At 39.4% G+C, this 16,478-nt stretch overlaps 1 protein-coding gene across 1 annotated transcript in view; it reads right to left on the reverse strand.

The window, feature by feature from the left end:
• Positions 1–1,712: 1,712 nt before the first annotated feature.
• podxl (podocalyxin-like) overlaps positions 1,713–16,478 on the reverse strand; it is a 43,259-nt gene continuing 28,493 nt past the window's right edge. The window contains exons 6-9 of the mRNA XM_072453323.1: positions 3,941–4,070; positions 3,176–3,219; positions 2,921–3,037; positions 1,713–2,367 (exon numbers count right to left, since the gene is read on the reverse strand). Of these exons, the coding sequence (XP_072309424.1) occupies positions 2,173–2,367; positions 2,921–3,037; positions 3,176–3,219; positions 3,941–4,070 (486 nt within the window). The 3' untranslated portion in view covers positions 1,713–2,172. The remainder of the gene's footprint in view (positions 2,368–2,920; positions 3,038–3,175; positions 3,220–3,940; positions 4,071–16,478) is intronic.

Genomic DNA, 16,478 nt, shown 5'->3' on the forward strand with positions numbered 1-16,478 from the left:
TGTACTTCATTGTACTTCATTGACACGTGACACACACATTGAAGAGTCGTTTATTTGCGCATGATAAAAGTCTGTACAGTTCCAGTGTGGCGACCCCTGCTGGTCACAAACCATAAATAAGACAAAAACCACTCGAGTGACTCACAAACGTGATCCAAGTGACACTGATACATACAAGTGGCTTTAGAGATAAAAGTGGCTTTAAAGGAAATACATTTTGTGTTTACATAAACGGCTCAAATTGTCACTTTGAGCCACACATTTCATCACAAACATTTAAACATCTGTTTTAATCGAGTCCTTTCTCCGCCTTCACTGAACGACATGTGCCCAGTGACCAGAGGGTTGCAGGTTCAAACCTGCTCCAGCAGGTGAACACTCAGACGGGGAGGATATCTGACATAGAATCACCAGTGTTTTGTCAAAAACAGATTGTAAATAAATATAAAAAGGTTTGGGGAAAAAAAAACACATTTTACAAAAAATACTGAGTCCATCACACTTTGTCTAGAGCCGACGCTCCGAGTTCAAAAAATACAAAAGTACTTTACGAGCTTCAACCGTGTTCTACGTGTTATTTTACTTCAAACAATGTACTTTAAAACAAAGACACTCCAGTGTTAAATCCATTGTGTTTTTTACACTGTGAAAGTGAAACTGAGCCGTCCCTGAAGTGGACTTAGTCTTGGTTTAGTCCTGGTTTAGTCCTGGTTTAGACCTGGTTTAGACCTGGTTTAGACCTGGTTTAGTCCTGGTTTAGTCCTGGTTTAGACCTGGTTTAGTCCTGGTTTAGTCCTGGTTTAGACCTGGTTTAGACCTGGTTTAGTCCTGGTTTAGTCCTGGTTTAGACCTGGTTTAGTCCTGGTTTAGTCCTGGTTTAGTCCTGGTTTAGACCTGGTTTAGACCTGGTTTAGACCTGCTTTAGTCCTGGTTTAGACCTGGTTTAGTCCTGGTTTAGTCCTGGTTTAGTCCTGGTTTAGACCTGGTTTAGTCCTGGTTTAGTCCTGGTTTAGACCTGGTTTAGTCCTGGTTTAGTCCTGGTTTAGTCCTGGTTTAGACCTTTTGACGTGCTGTTTGTCTTGATGATTATTACTGAATACTTTAATTACTAATATAATGCATAAATGTCTTCTTTGCGTGACCTTTGACCTGTGATGTTTCTGGTGATGACCTTGTCCAGGACTCAGACTCTTTTTCTTTTGTCCATGTTAAATCTAAACCAGCTCAAACGGCTGAAGTCTGAATTAAAACAGCACAAAAGAAAAACATAAATGTGACAAACAAAAGCCACAGAAACAAAAACATCAACGTCTTTGAGACAAAAGTTTGTTTTAAGGCACAAACGTTTCACCCACACAAACGTTACAGGAGTTAAAACGAGTCGTTTAGATTGAATAGCCCCCTGCAGAGCCCCCTGCAGCGCCCCCTGCAGCACCCCCTGCAGAGCCCCCTGCAGCGCCCCCTGCAGCACCCCCTGCAGAGCCCCCTGCAGCGCCCCCTGCAGCGCCCCCTGCAGCGCCCCCTGCAGCGCCCCCTGTAGAGCCCCCTGCAGCGCCCCCTGCAGCGCCCCCTGTAGAGCCCCCTGCAGTGCCCCCTGTAGAGCCCCCTGCAGCGCCCCTGCAGTGCCCCCTGTAGAGCCCCCTGCAGCGCCCCCTGCAGCGCCCCCTGTAGAGCCCCCTGCAGCGCCCCCTGCAGCGCCCCCTGCTGTACTTTTACTGAATCATCAAGTCACTTTTAGAGGAAACACAAGGTTAAACGAGGAAACTTTCAATTGAATCTATTCTCTCGACCAATTAGAGCGCTGCTATGACAACGACGTCTGCAGCTGATTGGACGGTCCGAAACTGTGACCTTTGAGGTCGAGACAAATGCTGCCGAATGCTTTAATGCCACTGTGGAACATTTCAGGCAGAGCAACATTTGGGGACCAGCAGGGGGCGGAGCCTTCACGTCGTGCACCTTTAACTAAACCACACCCTTTAACTAAACCACACCCTTTAACTAAACCACACCCTTTAACTAAACCACACCCTTTAACTAAACCACACCCTTTAATAAATAAAACTAAACTGATGAAAACAATAGAAATCTCATTTTAACTCCTGTAGTTTGACATGTTTTCAGTGCGAGTCCCACGCTGATGACATCACTCATCAGTGCCTGGCCCCGCCCTCACAGGTGCGTGTCCTCCTCGTCAGGCCCCTCCTCCTTCAGCAGGTTGTCCATGGGAACGATCCAGCTGTCGTTAAACTCTCCGTTCAGGTTCAGCTTCTTCTCCGACTCCAGCGCCTGGACCTCCATCACCTCCAGCGTGGGGTTGTCATGGTAACCGTTCTCCACCGTCTGCAGCTCGTCCGTCAGGTGCTGCTGCGCCAGGCGGAGGAGAGAGAGTGAGACCCATGGTTCAGTCCTGGTCCAGAGCCGGTCTCTACCTGGTTCTCGTAGGGCTTCTTTACCTGGTTCTCGTAGGGCTTCTCTACCTGGTTCTCGTAGGGCTTCTTTACCTGGTTCTCGTAGGGCTTCTTTACCTGGTTCTCGTAGGGCTTCTTTACCTGGTTCTCGTAGGGCTTCTTTACCTGGTTCTCGTAGGGCTTCTTTACCTGGTTCTCGTAGGGCTTCTTTACCTGGTTCTCGTAGGGCTTCTTTACCTGGTTCTCGTAGGGCTTCTTTACCTGGTTCTCGTAGGGCTTCTTTACCTGGTTCTCGTAGGGCTTCTTTACTTGGTTCTCGTAGAGCTTCTTTACCTGGTTCTCGTAGGGCTTCTTTACTTGGTTCTCGTAGGGCTTCTTTACTTCTTTACCTGGTTCTCGTAGGGCTTCTTTACCTGGTTCTCGTAGGGCTTCTTTACCTGGTTCTCGTAGGGCTTCTTTACCTGGTTCTCGTAGGGCTTCTTTACCTGGTTCTCGTAGGGCTTCTTTACCTGGTTCTCGTAGGGCTTCCGGTGATGCGAGGCGCACACGGCGAGGATGATGATCATGATGAGCAGAGCTCCGCACGAGGCCAAGATGGTGATCAGGGTCCGATTGTCCGTCGGCTTCTGCAACAAACACACTTTAGTTGAATCTCAGCTTTCCCTCTCACAACAGACATGGGTCAGGAGTCAAACAGGGGTCAGGGGTCAAACAGGGGTCAGGTCAGGGGTCAAACAGGGGTCAGGGTTAGGGTTCCTTCTGACCTTTGTGATGTCTTCAAACTGCTGCGACACAATCACATTTTTCACTGAAAAACAAACAGATCAAATGTTTGAAGGTGAAAAATCCTTTAAGACGTTCAATTAATACAAGTCAATCATGATAATGAGCTCGTTAGGCCACAGTTCTTTTATTACTTGGTTTACGGATCCGCCGCACTTAGATGATTGATTTCTACAATATAAATAAAATAAATTATTATCTTTTTTTTTTGTAAAGTATCGCCGACAACGCAAAATAGCATAAAATGAAATATAAAAAGCGGCATCAAGTCAAAAGATAAGAGCGCGTGAAGCAATTTTTCGTCCAAGTCCTGCGGGAGTGAGAGACGGAGCGGCTCCGCCCTTGTGCGGCCCCGCCCCTTGTGCGGCCCCGCCCCTTGTGCGGCCCCGCCCCTGTGCGGCTCCGCCCCTGTGCGGCTCCGCCCCTGTGCGGCCCCGGGAGAACGCGCAGCGCTAACTCATTTATATCGCAAATACACATTTTAAACCCTTTTACCACATTTTCTCCAGCGCGTTTTGCCGTGACTTAAGGCTGCACACTTAGAAGAGTCTGTTCTACCCATGTAAAACAGGCTAAATCTACTGTTACACTCCCCCCCCTCCTCCCGTGGGGCCTTTTGGGAAAACTCGGAAGAAAAAATCTTGAAATTCTATTTATATTTATATTTCGCCTGTTCAATATATTTCATTTAATAAAATAACTGCGGCCTAATGATTTTCAGATGGACAGGAACAGGAAGTGGTCACCTCTCCCTTGGATCTCCGCCCACTCAAACTGGACCTTCTGGTTGTGATCTCGGATCCACAAAGTGCAATTTCCATCCTCCAGATTCCCCATGAGCTGTCGACACAGACTGACCAGGTCCTTGTCCTGCTCCTGAGGGACACAACAAGAGCTTCACAGCAGCAAAATGCAGCCAAATCACAAAGAAATGGGCTGTTGTGTCCAGTAAAATGATTGACATGTTCAATCGTCTCTAAATAGTAGTTTTAGAATTGTAGAGAATTTCTCTAAGAAAGAACTTTTAATTTGAATCAATTTAAAAGGTGCTATTTTAAGCTAAAATAGTTCCAGAAACATTTTTTAGTATTTACAATGTCAAAAATGTCAAAATAAAAAACAAAAAAAATTAAATTAAAAAGGGTAACGTGTAAATAATTTAAGACATAAAAGAGAAGAGTGCAAAGAAAAATCCTTTCAGTCAAACACAACTAAACAAAACAGTTTTTAGCTTAGATTTGAACATTGTCAGAGTAGAACCTGTTTCACATCTTCTGTTTAGTCCTGACTCTGGCACCAGCAGGAGGCCGGTCCATGTTTAGTCCTGACTCTGGCACCAGCAGGAGGCCGGTCCATGTTTAGTCCTGACTCTGGCACCAGCAGGAGGCCGGTCCATGTTTAGTCCTGACTCTGGCACCAGCAGGAGGCTGTTCCATGTTTAGTCCTGACTCTGGCACCAGCAGGAGGCCGGTCCATGTTTAGTCCTGACTCTGACACTAGCAGGAGGCCGGTCCATGTTTAGTCCTGACTCTGGCACCAGCAGGAGGCCGGTCCATGTTTAGTCCTGACTCTGGCACCAGTCCACTCCACAGGTCAGGGTCATGTGGTCTGAGACACAGCTACCAATTTCAACAAAGTACTTCCTGTCTTCCAGATAGGACCTTAACCAGTTTAGGGCAGTGCCAGTGATGCCCACCCAGTCCTCTAGTCTCTGTAAGAGGATCCCATGATCGACAGTGTGAAAAGCAGCACTCAGATCTAACAGAATTAAGACTGAGGCTTTGCCCGTGTCAGTGTTCAGGCGGATGTCATTTGTCACCTTGACAAGAGCAGTCTCAGTGCTGTGATGAGGTCTAAAACCTGACTGAAAAACATCAAATGAGTTGTTTATTAAGAGGAAATCTGTGAGCTGTTGGTAAACAACCTTTTCAAGGACTTTGCCCCAAAATGGCAGATTAGAGATGGGCCGGTAATGACTCAGTACTGCGGCATCAAGACTGCTCTTCTTTAGGAGAGGCTTTATGACCGCAGTTTTCAAAGACATTGGGAATGTTCCAGATTGAACTATGTGAGTGAATGGTGCTAACAAACTGTTCAGCACAGACTTTAGAAATCTGGTGGGTAACACATCAAGGCAGCATGTAGATTAACTCAGACTGGTGATGATCTCATGGACAGTTTTGTCAGTTACAGGTGCAAAGTGAGTTAGCTCTAAGTGTTGTACACTTGGATGTGGAAATGAGTTCTAACGGCAGCTGAGCCGGTTGTTCATCTGTTACTGCGGCAACAAGACACGCCCGTTACTACTGAAGCTTTAATGATTTCAGAAAAATATGAGAGAACATACAAGAACATGAGAGAACATGAGAGAACATACACGAACATGAGAGAACATGAGAGAACATGAGAGAACATACAAGAACATGGGAGAACATACAAGAACATGAGAGAACATGAGAGAACATACAAGAACATGAGAGAACATGAGAGAACATACAAGAACATGAGAGAACATGAGAGAACATACAAAAACATGAGAGAACATACAGGAACATGAGAGAACATGAGAGAACATACAAGAACATGAGAGAACATACAAGAAGATACAAGAACATGAGAGAACATGAGAGAACATACAGGAACATGAGAGAACACACAAAAACATGAGAGAACATACAAGAACATGAGAGAACATGAGAGAACATGAGAGAACATACAGGAACATGAGAGAACATACAAAAACATGAGAGAACATACAGGAACATGAGAGAACATGAGAGAACATACAAGAACATGAGAGAACATACAAGAACATGAGAGAACATGAGAGAACATACAGGAACATGAGAGAACATGAGAGAACATGAGAGAACATACAAAAACATGAGAGAACATACAGGAACATGAGAGAACATGAGAGAACATGAGAGAACATGAGAGAACATGAGAGAACATGAGAGAACATAAGAGAACATGAGAGAACATGAGAGAACATGAGAGAACATACAAAAACATGAGAGAACATACAGGAACATGAGAGAACATACAAAAACATGAGAGAACATACAAGAAGATATAAGAACATGAGAGAACATGAGAGAACATACAAGAACATGGGAGAACATACAAGAACATGAGAGAACATGAGAGAACATGAGAGAACATACAGGAACATGAGAGAACATACAGGAACATGAGAGAACATGAGAGAACATACACGAACATACAAGAACATACAAGAACATGAGAGAACATACAAGAACATGAGAGAACATACAGGAACATGAGAGAACACACAAAAACATGAGAGAACATGAGAGAACATACAAGAACATGAGAGAACACACAAAAACTTGAGAGAACATACAAGAACATACAATAACATGAGAGAACATACAAGAACATACAAGAACATGAGAGAACACACAAAAACATGAGAGAACATACAAGAACATGAGAGAACATACAGGAACATGAGAGAACATGAGAGAACATACAGGAACATGAGAGAACATGAGAGAACATGAGAGAACATGAGAGAACATACAAAAAGCATGAGAGAACATGAGAGAACATACAAGAACATACAAGAACATGAGAGAACATGAGAGAACATGAGAGAACATACAGGAACATGAGAGAACATACAGGAACATGAGAGAACATACAAGAACATGAGAGAACATACAAGAACATGAGAGAACATGAGAGAACATACAAGAATATGAGAGAACATACAGGAACATGAGAGAACATGAGAGAACATACAGGAACATGAGAGAACATGAGATAAAATACAGGAACATGAGAGAACATGAGAGAACATACAAGAATATGAGAGAACATACAGGAACATGAGAGAACATACAGGAACATGAGAGAACATGAGAGAACATGAGAGAACATACAAGAACATGAGAGAACATGAGAGAACATGAGAGAACATGAGAGAACATACAAGAACATGAGAGAACATGAGAGAACATGAGAGAACATGAGAGAACATACAAGAACATGAGAGAACATACAAGAACATGAGAGAACATACAAGAACATGAGAGAACATACAAGAACATGAGAGAACATACAGGAACATGAGAGAACATGAGAGAACATTAAAGAACTTACAAGAACATGAGAGAACATACAAGAACATGAGAGAACATACAAGAACATGAGAGAACATGAGAGAACATACAAGAACATACAAGAACATGAGAGAAAATACAAGAACATACAAGAACATGAGAGAACATACAAGAACATGAGAGAACATGAGAGAACATACAAGAATGTGAGAGAACATACAGGAACATGAGAGAACATGAGAGAACATACAGGAACATGAGAGAACATACAGGAACATGAGAGAACATACAGGAACATGAGAGAACATACAAGAACATACAAGAACATGAGAGAACATGAGAGAACATTAAAGAACATACAAGAACATACAAGAACATGAGAGAACATACAAGAACATACAAGAACATGGGAGAACATACAAGAACATGAGAGAACATACAGGAACATGAGAGAACATGAGAGAACATACAAGAACATGAGAGAACATGAGAGAACATGAGAGAACATGAGAGAACATACAAGAACATGAGAGAACATACAAGAACATGAGAGAACATACAAGAACATGAGAGAACATACAAGAACATGAGAGAACATACAGGAACATGAGAGGACATGAGAGAACATTAAAGAACTTACAAGAACATACAAGAACATGAGAGAACATACAAGAACATGAGAGAACATGAGAGAACATACAAGAACATACAAGAACATGAGAGAAAATACAAGAACATACAAGAACATGAGAGAACATACAAGAACATGAGAGAACATGAGAGAACATACAAGAATGTGAGAGAACATACAGGAACATGAGAGAACATGAGAGAACATACAGGAACATGAGAGAACATACAGGAACATGAGAGAACATACAGGAACATGAGAGAACATACAAGAACATACAAGAACATGAGAGAACATGAGAGAACATGAGAGAACATTAAAGAACATACAAGAACATACAAGAACATGAGAGAACATACAAGAACATGAGATAACATGAGAGAACATACACGAACATACAAGAACATACAAGAACATGAGAGAACATACAAGAACATACAGGAACATGAGAGAACATGAGAGAACATGAAAGAACATACAAGAACATACAAGAACATGAGAGAACATGAGAGAACATACACGAACATACAAGAACATGAGAGAACATACAAGAACATACAAGAACATGAGAGAACATACAAGAACATACAAGAACATGAGAGAACATGAGAGAACATGAAAGAACATACAAGAACATGAGAAAACATACAAGAACATACAAGAACATGAGAGAACATACAAGAACATACAAGAACATGAGAGAACATACAAGAACATACAAGAACATGAGAGAACATGAGAGAACATGAAAGAACATACAAGAACATACAAGAACATGAGAGAACATGAAATAACATACAAGAACATACAGGAACATGAGAGAACATGAGAGAACATACAGGAACATGAGAGAACATACAAGAACATGAGAGAACATACAAGAACATGAGAGAACATACAAGAAGATACAAGAACATGAGAGAACATGAGAGAACATACAAGAACATACAAGAACATGAGAGAACATGAGAGAACATGAAAGAACATACAAGAACATACAAGAACATGAGAGAACATGAGAGAACATGAAAGAACATACAAGAACATACAAGAACATGAGAGAACATGAGAGAACATGAAAGAACATACAAGAACATACAAGAACATGAGAGAACATGAAATAACATACAAGAACATACAGGAACATGAGAGAACATGAGAGAACATACAGGAACATGAGAGAACATACAAAAACATGAGAGAACATACAAGAACATGAGAGAACATACAAGAACATGAGAGAACATACAAGAACATACAAGAACATGGGAGAACATACAAGAACATGAGAGAAGATACAGGAACATGAGAGAACATGAGAGAACATACAAGAACATGAGAGAACATACAAGAACATGAGAGAACATACAGGAACATGAGAGAAAATACAGGAACATGAGAGAACATGATAGAACATACAGGAACATGAGAGAACATACAAGAACATGAGAGAACATACAGGAACATGAGAGAACATACAAGAACATGAGAGAACATACAGGAACATGAGAGAAAATACAGGAACATGAGAGAACATGATAGAACATACAGGAACATGAGAGAACATACAAGAAAATGCGAGAACATACAGGAACATGAGAGAACATCAGAGAACATACAGGAACATGAGAGAACATACAAGAACATGAGAGAACATACAGGAACATGAGAGAAAATACAGGAACATGAGAGAACATGATAGAACATACAGGAACATGAGAGAACATACAAGAAAATGCGAGAACATACAGGAACATGAGAGAACATACAAGAACATGAGAGAACATGAGAGAACATACAAAAAGCATGAGAGAACATGAGAGAACATACAAGAACATACAAGAACATGAGAGAACATACAGGAACATGAGAGAACATGAGAGAACATACACGAACATACAAGAACATACAAGAACATGAGAGAACATGAGAGAACATACAAGAACATGAGAGAACATACACGAACATACAAGAACATACAAGAACATGAGAGAACATACAAGAACATACAGGAACATGAGAGAACATACAGGAACATGAGAGAACACACAAAAACATGAGAGAACATGAAAGAACATACAAGAACATGAGATAACATACAAGAACATGAGAGAACATACAAGAACATACAAGAACATGAGAGAACACACAAAAACATGAGAGAACATACAAGAACATACAATAATATGAGAGAACATACAAGAACATACAAGAACATGAGAGAACACACAAAAACATGAGAGAACATACAGGAACATGAGAGAACATCAGAGAACATACAGGAACATGAGAGAACATGAGAGAACATGAGAGAACATGAGAGAACATACAAGAATATGAGAGAACATACAGGAACATGAGAGAACATACAGGAACATGAGAGAACATACAGGAACATGAGAGAACATGAGAGAACATACAAGAATATGAGAGAACATGAGAGAATATACAAGAAAATGGGAGAACATACAAGAAGATGAGAGAACATACAGGAACATGAGAGAACATGAGAGAACATACAAGAACATGAGAGAACATACAGGAACATGAGAGAACATGAGAGAACATACAAAAAGCATGAGAGAACATACAAAAAGCATGAGAGAACATACAAGAACATGAGAGAACATACAAGAACATGAGAGAACATACAAGAACATACAAGAACATGAGAGAAAATACAAGAACATACAAGAACATGAGAGAACATGAGAGAACATGAGAGAACACACAAAAACATGAGAGAACATGAAAGAACATACAAGAACATGAGAGAACATACAAGAACACACAAAAACATGAGAGAACATACAAGAACATACAATAATATGAGAGAACATACAAGAACATACAAGAACATGAGAGAACACACAAAAACATGAGAGAACATACAAGAACATACAATAATATGAGAGAACATACAAGAACATACAAGAACATGAGAGAACATACAGGAACATGAGAGAACATCAGAGAACATACAGGAACATGAGAGAACATGAGAGAACATACAGGAACATGAGAGAACATGAGAGAACATACAGGAACATGAGAGAACATGAGAGAACATACAAGAAAATGGGAGAACATACAAGAAGATGAGAGAACATACAGGAACATGAGAGAACATGAGAGAACATGAGAGAACATACAAGAATATGAGAGAACATACAGGAACATGAGAGAACATACAGGAACATGAGAGAACATGAGAGAACATACAAGAACATGAGAGAACATACAAGAACATGAGAGAACATGAGAGAACATGAGAGAACATGAGAGAACATACAAGAACATGAGAGAACATACCAGAACATGAGAGAACATACCAGAACATGAGAGAACATACAAGAACATGAGAGAACATACAAGAACATGAGAGAACATGAGAGAACATACAAGAACATACAAGAACATGAGAGAACATGAGAGAACATACACGAACATACAAGAACATGAGAGAACATACAAGAACATGAGAGAACATGAGAGAACATACACGAACATACAAGAACATGAGAGAACATGAGAGAACATGAAAGAACATACAAGAACATGAGAGAACATACAGGAACATGAGAGAACATGACAGAACATACACGAACATACAAGAACATGAGAGAACATACAAGAACATGAGAGAACATGAGAGAACATGAAAGAACATACAAGAACATACAAGAACATACAAGAACATGAGAGAACATGAGAGAACATGAAAGAACATACAAGAACATACAAGAACATGAGAGAACATGAGAGAACATGAAAGAACATACAAGAACATACAGGAACATGAGAGAACATGAGAGAACATACAGGAACATGAGAGAACATACAGGAACATGAGAGAACATACAAGAACATGAGAGAACATGAGAGAACATACAAGAACATGAGAGAACATGAGAGAACATACAGGACCATGAGAGAACATGAGAGAACATACAAGAACATGGGAGAACATACAAGAACATGAGAGAACATGAGAGAACATGAGAGAACATACAAGAACATGAGAGAACATACAGGAACATGAGAGAACATCAGAGAACATACAGGAACATGAGAGAACATGAGATAAAATACAGGAACATGAGAGAACATGAGAGAACATACAAGAACATGAGAGAACATGAGAGAACATACAAGAACATGAGAGAACATGAGAGAACATACAAAAAGCATGAGAGAACATGAGAGAACATGAGAGAACATACAAGAACATACAAGAACATGAGAGAACATACAAGAACATACAAGAACATGAGAGAACATGAGAGAACATGAAAGAACATACAAGAACATACAAGAACATGAGAGAACATGAGAGAACATGAAAGAACATACAAGAACATACAGGAACATGAGAGAACATGAGAGAACATACAAGAACATGAGAGAACATGAGAGAACATACAAAAAGCATGAGAGAACATGAGAGAACATACAAGAACATACAAGAACATGAGAGAACATACAGGAACATGAGAGAACATGAGAGAACATTAAAGAACATACAAGAACATACAAGAACATGAGAGAACATACAAGAACATGAGAGAACATGAGAGAACATACAATAACATACAAGAACATGAGAGAACATGAGAGAACATACACGAACATACAAGAACATACAAGAACATGAGAGAACATGAAAAAACATACAAGAACATACAAGAACATGAGAGAACATACACGAACATACAAGAACATACAAGAACATGAGAGAACATACAAGAACATACAGGAACATGAGAGAACATACAGGAACATGAGAGAACACACAAAAACATGAGAGAACATGAAAGAACATACAAGAACATACAAGAACATGAGAGAACATACAAGAACATGAGAGAACATACAAGAACATGAGAGAACACACAAAAACATGAGAGAACATACAAGAACATACAATAATATGAGAGAACATACAAGAACATACAAGAACATGAGAGAACACACAAAAACATGAGAGAACATACAAGAACATACAAGAACATACAATAATATGAGAGAACATACAAGAACATACAAGAACATGAGAGAACACACAAAAACATGAGAGAACATACAAGAACATGAGAGAACATACAGGAACATGAGAGAACATCAGAGAACATACAGGAACATGAGAGAACATGAGAGAACATACAGGAACATGAGAGAACATGAGAGAACATACAGGAACATTTGAGAACATGAGAGAACATGAGAGAACATACAAGAAAATGGGAGAACATACAAGAAGATGAGAGAACATGAGAGAACATGAGAGAACATGAGAGAACATACAAGAATATGAGAGAACATACAGGAACATGAGAGAACATACAGGAACATGAGAGAACATGAGAGAACATACAAAAAGCATGAGAGAACATGAGAGAACATACAAGAACATGAGAGAACATACAAGAACATGAGAGAACATACAAGAACATACAAGAACATGAGAGAAAATACAAGAACATACAAGAACATGAGAGAACATGAGAGAACATGAGAGAACATGAGAGAACATGAGAGAACACACAAAAACATGAGAGAACATACAAGAACATACAAGAACATGAAAGAACATACAAGAACATACAAGAACATGAGAGAACATACAAGAACATGAGAGAACATACAAGAACATACAAGAACATGAGAGAACACACAAAAACATGAGAGAACATACAAGAACATGAGAGAACATACAGGAACATGAGAGAACATCAGAGAACATACAGGAACATGAGAGAACATGAGAAAACATACAGGAACATGAGAGAACATGAGAGAACATACAGGAACATAAGAGAACATACAAGAAAATGGTAGAACATACAAGAAGATGAGAGAACATACAGGAACATGAGAGAACATGAGAGAACATGAGAGAACATACAAGAATATGAGAGAACATACAGGAACATGAGAGAACATACAGGAACATGAGAGAACATGAGAGAACATACAAAAAGCATGAGAGAACATGAGAGAACATACAAGAACATGAGAGAACATACAAGAACATGAGAGAACATACAAGAACATACAAGAACATGAGAGAAAATACAAGAACATACAAGAACATGAGAGAACATGAGAGAACATGAGAGAACATGAGAGAACATACAAGAACATGAGAGAACATACCAGAACATGAGAGAACATACAAGAACATGAGAGAACATACAGGAACATGAGAGAACATGAGAGAACATTAAAGAACATACAAGAACATACAAGAACATGAGAGAACATACAAGAACATGAGAGAACATGAGAGAACATACAAGAACATACAAGAACATGAGAGAACATGAGAGAACATACACGAACATACAAGAACATGAGAGAACATACAAGAACATGAGAGAACATGAGAGAACATGAAAGAACATACAAGAACATACAAGAACATGAGAGAACATGAGAGAACATGAAAGAACATACAAGAACATGAGAGAACATACAGGAACATGAGAGAACATGAGAGAACATACACGAACATACAAGAACATGAGAGAACATACAAGAACATACAAGAACATGAGAGAACATGAGAGAACATGAAAGAACATACAAGAACATACAAGAACATGAGAGAACATGAGAGAACATGAAAGAACATACAAGAACATACAAGAACATACAAGAACATGAGAGAACATGAGAGAACATGAAAGAACATACAAGAACATACAAGAACATGAGAGAACATGAGAGAACATGAAAGAACATACAAGAACATACAGGAACATGAGAGAACATGAGAGAACATACAGGAACATGAGAGAACATAGAAGAACATACAAGAACATGAGAGAACATGAGAGAACATAGAAGAACATACAAAAACATGAGAGAACATACAAGAACATACAAGAACATGAGAGAACATAGAAGAACATACAAGAACATGAGAGAACATGAGAGAACATACACGAACATACAAGAACATGAAAGAACATACAAGAACATACAAGAACATGAGAGAACATACAAGAACATACAAGAACATGAGACAACATACAGGAACATGAGAGAACATACAGGAACATGAGAGAACATACAAGAAAATGAGAGAACATACAGGAACATGAGAGAACATACAAGAACATGAGAGAACATGAGAGAACATACAAGAACATGAGAGAACATGAGAGAACATACAAAAAGCATGAGAGAACATGAGAGAACTTGAGAGAACATGAGAGAACATACAAGAACATACAAGAACATGAGAGAAAATACAAGAACATACAAGAACATGAGAGAACATACAAGAACATGAGAGAACATACAGGAACATGAGAGAACATGAGAGAACATTAAAGAACATGAGAGAACATACAAGAACATGAGAGAACATACAAGAACATGAGAGAACATGAGAGAACATACAAGAACATGAGAGAACATGAGAGAACATACACGAACATACAAGAACATACAAGAACATGAGAGAACATGAGAGAACATGAAAGAACATACAAGAACATACAAGAACATGAGAGAACATGAGAGAACATACAAGAACATACAAGAACATGAGAGAACATACAAGAACATACAAGAACATGAGAGAACATACAGGAACATGAGAGAACATGAGAGAACATGAAAGAACATACAAGAACATGAGAGAACATACAAAAACATGAGAGAACATACAAGAACATGAGAGAACATACAAGAACATGAGAGAACATACAAGAACATGAGAGAACATACAAGAACATGAGAGAACATACAAGAACATGAGAGAACATACAAGAAGATACAAGAACATGAGAGAACATGAGAGAACATACAGGAACATGAGAGAACATGAGAAAACATACAAGAACATGAGAGAACATGAGAGAACATGAGAGAACATAAAAGAACATGAGAGAACACACAAAAACATGAGAGAACATACAAGAAGCATGAGAGAACATACAGGAACATGAGAGAACATGAGAGAACATACAAGAACATGAGAGAACATGAGAGAACATGAGAGAACATACAAGAACATGAGAGAACATACAAAAAGCATGAGAGAACATGAGAGAACATGAGAGAACATACAAGAACATACAAGAACATGAGAGAAAATACAAGAACATACAAGAACATGAGAGAACATGAGAGAACATGAGAGAACATACAAGAACATGAGAGAACATACAAGAACATACAAGAACATACAAGAACATGAGAGAACATACAGGAACATGAGAGAACATGAGAGAACATACAAGAACATGAGAGAAAATACAAGAACATACAAGAACATGAGAGAACATGAGAGAACATGAGAGAACATACAAGAACATGAGAGAACATACAAGAACATACAAGAACATACAAGAACATGAGAGAACATACAGGAACATGAGAGAACATGAGAGAACATTAAAGAACATACAAGAACATACAAGAACATGAGAGAACATACAAGAACATGAGAGAACATACAAGAACATGAGAGAACATACAAGAACATACAGGAACATGAGAGAACATGAAAGAACATACAAGAACATAAAAGAACATGAGAGAACATGAGAGAAC

The sequence above is a fragment of the Eucyclogobius newberryi genome, unplaced genomic scaffold, assembly GCF_026437365.1.
Source record: "Eucyclogobius newberryi isolate DKJ021-1_F unplaced genomic scaffold, fEucNew1.0.hap1 SCAF_2, whole genome shotgun sequence".
NCBI classification, from domain to species: Eukaryota; Metazoa; Chordata; class Actinopteri; order Gobiiformes; family Gobiidae; genus Eucyclogobius; species Eucyclogobius newberryi.